Raw genomic sequence first — 6000 nt, 5'->3', positions numbered from 1 at the left:
AGGAGATGTGTGTAAGTGCCCCCTCTGTGATTGAGCAATGCATTCCGTTCTCGTTGGTGGCGCTCCCATATTGACAGGACTAATCAATAAAATAACTTTACTTTTATAGGAATAACTAGTAACCAGTAATCTGATTACGTTTTTCAAAGTAACTGACAACACGAATAGTGAGTCTACTGCTGTCTGTCTATGCGCGTGCATAATGCGTCCGTGTTCAGCCAGTGCGCGCGGCCGAGTTGTGATCACATGACAGACACGTGACGGCGTATATCAGCTGTTCACACAGGGTGAGTTTTACTCTCTTATTCGGCCCGATTCCAACTTTTATCAAACTCTGACACGAACATGTTGTTTTGATCTGAAGCGAGCCGTCTGGTTTTAGCTTAATCTCCTCTATACAAGCACCGGAAGCAGCTTTAGCACTGCCAGCCTCCGTTAGCATCGTTCCCATTGCTCGCTAGCACTGCTGTCAGCTAACCGTGTGTGTGGCGCTTATAGCGTCATTTTCTTATTTTTCTTTGTCTTGTAAAGAATACAAAGAGTACACTATGGATGGAGTTGAATGTGTCAGGGCATGCAGTACCTCGGTTAGTGTCAGTTTTCTAGAAGATGGTGCTGACTGGTCGTGACATTGGTGAGCTAACTGTTAGCTTGACGCTAATTTACGTCGATTGGAATTAAATTATCAAAGATTATTTTCTACATCTGCCCACGAATCGCACGGGTTGGTTGTGATCATCAGACATCCGTTGCTCCAGAGACGGGTTTCTCTTTGGCTGTGTTTTTATATCTTTTGAATGAATGTGGACTGACAGTTTACTGATCTTTAAACATGGACAAACAAAGATGATCAAACTTAATCTAACAACACATGTGTCCCCATTGTTTCTGTAATAGGTCAACAGATTAAGTATTTAATTCAACATGGTTTTAAATGACCGGTCATGGAAAAAAACTATAATATCCACAAAATGCCTCCTGGATTGCAAAATGGTGAAATGTTTAAAAATACGTCCTTTGTTCATAGTTTTCTCTTTCAGCTTTGTTGCAACTGCTTCAATTCAGTTTGTTTGTGCAAACCTCCAGAAAGAAGTGAAATGCTCTGTAACAGGTTCATGTTGGAAAAGTCTGATTTCTGCAGCCATCAGCAGGTTTTGTACAGTTCAGCAGGTTGTGAGACAAACAAGAGACAGCAGTTACATATATTACATTTTTAACATCCTGGTATAAATCAAGTGTGTTCATTTGTGCTGCGGAACTTCCTGCCTTAGGACCCCCCACCCCCAAACCGTGCCTGCACTGTGTTTGGTTTCCCAGGTCTGCTCAGGAGAAAGTTATTGTGGTTCAGTCTGTGACCAGTTATCCTTTTTTTTTTTTTTTTTTTTTTTAAAGACCTTTCCACAAGTGCTAGTTTAATTTTGTGTCTATTTCTGTTTCAGATAATTTTACCAAGACAAACTGTGTGGGAAAAGATTAGAAGATGGATATCCGCGGCGCTGTGGACGCCGCAGTCCCAACCAACGTCATTGATGCCAAGGCAGCCGAGGTCCGAGCCACCATGGTCAACTGGCAGTCTTACCTCCAGTGAGTTCACCTCAAAGACACACCGGGTTCCGTCACCTGCACAGGATACACACACTTGGAGCAGCAACCCGTCCCGCTTCACACTCGAGGGTCATCACATTGAGATCTGTGTCTATTCATGTTATACGACAGTCTGCAGACTTAAGGACCAAAAGACAACTTTTTTCCACAACCCAACGAAACATGTCTAAACTTGTTTTAGCGCTTAAAAAAAAAAAAAAACATTTATATATATATATATATATATATATATATATATATATATATATATATAATGTTTTTTTTTTTGCCTGTTTTTTTCTATTCATGATCTTTTTGGCAGTTTTAAAAAATATATATTTTTACTATCTTCTTGCTGTTTCTAGTAGTTTGATCAATTTTAGATCTTTGTGATGACTTTATAGTAGTTCCTCTGCACATATCAAATCTAAAGCTCTGCTCACGAGGCTCTGCAGTTCCTCTAGGGCTCCACAGCTCCAGGTTTTAGACCTGTTAAAGATGCAATATGTGAGGCTTCATAGAGAGCTTTGGTGGCAGCATTTGCTCCCTCCATCTATCCTTCATTTAGAATCACTTTTAACATATGTTGTACTACTTTTCCAAGTGTTTTTCCAGATCTTGATCTGAATTTGCTCACAATTTGTTCACTTAAACTAAAAACATCCCTCGGTGAGCATATTATTTGACATTAAATGTTTTATGACATGAAAAAAAGAGTTTTTTAAGCATTTACTGAGAAATTCAAAGTAGAAGAAGCCATCTTTACTCCACTCAGAATTGTATTCATGTTTGTTTTTGATGATTGTGGTCAATAAACTATAATAAAGTTTTGGTCTATTATTTTTTTTATAAATTCCAATATAATTTATAGTGTAGTATCTGGTAGATTGCAGAAATTGGTTAAAATAAAAAAAACAAATAAATGATGAAACAAAATAATGTGACATTGTTGTTTCCTCTCCCATTCAGTGAAGAAACACATCTTTCTCTTTCACTTCTCTTCTTCAGTTTGTAGCTGGTTACCAGCAAAACCTGACCAGAATGAGTTTATTGCTTTCACTATATTGTCAGCTAAGTGCTTAGTGTCAGTTATTGTAGCTCCAAAACTGTATTATCCCTCTGATGAGTTCAGATGACAGGATTTTGACTACATTCTGGGAGTATTTTCAGTTTTGCAGGTCTAAAAGCAGTAGTGATTCACCATCCTGATGCTGCCTGCTGCTTCACTGGCTGGAGTTCATGATTCACTGTCATTCCCACATATCACATGATTTACTTCCAGTAGTAATGCCTGAGGCGGTGAGTCTGATCACTGTGGCTCTTAATACAGAGAGACTGACTCTTCTCGACAAGGACTTATAAATATATAAAAAGCACTTTTTGTATGTGTACAATTTTAAACATGTATTTGATATGATTAACCTGAGAAGTGACTCAGTATTGAAAATGACGTGTGTGTTTTGTCTGGATTATTTCTCAATGTTGTCTCGGTGGCTTGTTGCAGTGTGAAGGAGCACAGTCAACTGATTACATTACAGCGAGTATGAAAGACCTGTGGTAGCTCCGTGAGCTGAAGCTGTTCGCTCACCCCCCTCCTGCAGTGGTTCTCCATTTGCTATTTCCATTTTCCTTTTGATGCAATCAAACAGCGTAAAAAGGACTTTGTCTTAAAATCACAAATATCTGGAATCCACCATGTTTCTCATGAAGTTTTCAAAGGCCAGTTGTGTTTTCACACCTTCATCCTCTCTTTGGGCATCAATGCTAATGCTATTTTGCTAACAGCTCTGTCTATTATTATAAATCAACAAAGTGAGGAAGTGCCGTGGCAGGCTGCTGTGATGACCACATTTTCCCATGCAGGTTTAATAAAGTCTGATGGTAAATCTTATCAACCACACTGTGCACGTGATGAGGAGCATTGCAATGAAACCACTTGATTCTTCTTTTTGCAGGAGTCAGATGATCTCGGCGGAGGACTGCGAGTTCATCAAGAAGTTTGAGGTGGCCAACTCTGAGGAAAAACAGGCCATTCTGACCAAAGAAGGACATCAGGTACATTCAGTCTGCTTTGTGTGAACAAAGATGCCTACTCCAAACAGAAGGGTCTCAAACTAGGGATGCACCGAGCCACGTTTAGTCACTTCAGATCCCAATACGTACATTTGGATATGTGATACTATTCGGATACCAGAGCTCTGTTTGCTTTAATATTATTATCATTACTGTTGATTTTATATGAGGCTGTAATGGACTCCTCTCTACAGTAAAGTAATAAATGTAGGAATATATTCTCTCAAAAGACAACTTGAGGTTAGTATAATGTCAGAAAAGGAAGCAGTACAAACTATTTTTGTTCCATTTCAACAATGTGGAGGTCTGCGTGACGTCGTCATCTCATAATAAACTCGTTCCATCTTTAAAACCTCAGAATCACTTTATTAATCCCTGGGGAAATTATTTTACAACGCAGCACAAACTGCAGTGTTTCCAGTTCTAACGCAGCACAAATGATTGGGACTATTTTCAGAGTTTCATGTGGAGTAGGACACAGCTTCACGCAGGTGTGAATCACCTGCCAAAGCGAAGGAGCTGCTGTTCATTGTTTTGATTCCGTGGTCAACTCCGTTTTCCTCGGCGAGCTGGCGTTTTAAAACGGTGATGTCTGGTGGCAGAGCGGCGCCTCACTGTACAATGGCTTTACAAACATCTACGTCGATACTTAGCAGTGTTTTGAGTGTAAAATACATCCAAACAGTGACGTGTTCTGAAAACTTGGGTAGCACAGTGCTACTACTTTAGCCTGGCTGCAAACTGGAATGGATTTCCTCACTCATTACTCCGCGTCTCATTGAGACTCACTCAGGAAATCCATTGCACATTTTGCAGCCAGCGAGCAGAGCAGCATCATGGAAACACTTGTGGAGTTATTTCAGCAACAGTAAAGCAGACGAGGCTCATGGATGGGAAATCTCCGTAGGTTGGATCGGAAATTTCTGATCCATGAATCACGGTGATATCTGATCGGCTCCACACCTACTCAAACCCCGGACTTTCTTGTTGTGAGGTGAGAGTGCTAACCACTACTGCGCCATGCAGCCTTGATACCTTTACGGTGTAAGAATGGAATCATCCTTTACTGTTGCTCTGTGAGCGTTGAGTTCAGTGTTGTACCGTTGTGACTCCTCGTGGTGGTTCGACTGGCCATGTCTTTGCTTTTGGAACAAATCCTCAGCGAGATGGAGTAGAAGGAACATGAATGTCCGTCTGCAGCCTCATGGGGAAAAGCACTGAACTGTGACAGTGACACGGCTCATGTAAATCTAATTTCTCTCACATTTGAATGAGCAGCGCTTGTTGGATTCATCCAGTTCATCATGAGATACGCGAGTGCTCTTGTTCTTTCTTCCTCTCAGTGTGCAAAGACTTTCCTAAACCTGATGGCTCATATCTCCAAGGAGCAGACTGTGCAGTACATCCTGACTCTCATCGACGACACGCTGCAGGTATACACACACACACTCACACACACACACACACACACACACACACACACACACACACACACACACACACACACACACACACACACACACACACACACACACACACACACACACACACACACACACACACCCTCATCAGAAAGCTCGGATCAGATGGAGATGAGTATTTGCTCAGGACGGTGAACCTGACGAACCTGAATATTTTTCATCTTTGAACAGTTTAATCAATAAATGGAATGACATATTTTATTATAAGGTTGTTACTGCAGAGTAGAACCTAATTTTTCTTCAATCATTTCAGGATATATATTTCACAGCAGTGGTGAGACAAAGGCACAAAGTACCGTATTTTCCACACTATAAGACGCACCACATTATAAGGCGCACCTGCATTGATTGACATAATTTACAACTTTGTTCGTATATAAGGCGCACCGGATTATAAGGCACATGGAATAGACCAGTGGTCATAACCTTTATAGCTCAAAGCCATTAAGTTACATTTTCCACTGATTCTAACACCCAGAGAGGTGCACACACTTTATTTTGATAGTCCTACCTGCAGCCTATGCCAGGAGGACACTACACACAAAACCTTCTTCACTGCTGGTTGACAACTTACAACTACCGGTAATAATAATAATAATAATAAACTAAACTACTTGAACTAAGCAACAAAAACACAACACAACACAATTATTACCGACACCACAAACCAAATAGAACCCCCAATAATTGCATTTAAAACACCACAAACAGAAACTCCCATAATTCATTGCAGCTATCGGCTGCACTGAGGAGCTCAGGATGCAAGGCATGATGGGAATTCATGTTTTGTGTTGTTGGAGGTTATTGTGGGTTGTTGTTGGGTTTGGTGTTGTGTTGATTGTGTTTATGTGTTTTTGTTCCC

General features: G+C 40.6%; 1 protein-coding gene across 1 annotated transcript in view; it reads left to right on the top strand.

Annotated features, from left to right (window-relative positions):
• The first annotated feature begins 239 nt into the window (after window positions 1-239).
• atp6v1h (ATPase H+ transporting V1 subunit H) overlaps window positions 240-6000 on the top strand; it is a 47028-nt gene continuing 41267 nt past the window's right edge. Inside the window, exons 1-4 of the mRNA XM_080503952.1 lie at window positions 240-287; window positions 1440-1584; window positions 3540-3639; window positions 5001-5090. Coding sequence (XP_080360078.1) covers window positions 1481-1584; window positions 3540-3639; window positions 5001-5090 — 294 coding nt within the window. The 5' untranslated portion in view covers window positions 240-287; window positions 1440-1480. The remainder of the gene's footprint in view (window positions 288-1439; window positions 1585-3539; window positions 3640-5000; window positions 5091-6000) is intronic.

Source organism: Blennius ocellaris, assembly GCF_963422515.1.
Source record: "Blennius ocellaris genome assembly, chromosome: 10".
Lineage (NCBI taxonomy): Eukaryota > Metazoa > Chordata > Actinopteri > Blenniiformes > Blenniidae > Blennius > Blennius ocellaris.
The sequence above is the reverse complement of the archived record's forward strand: the minus strand, read 5'-3'. Positions and strand labels throughout refer to the sequence as shown.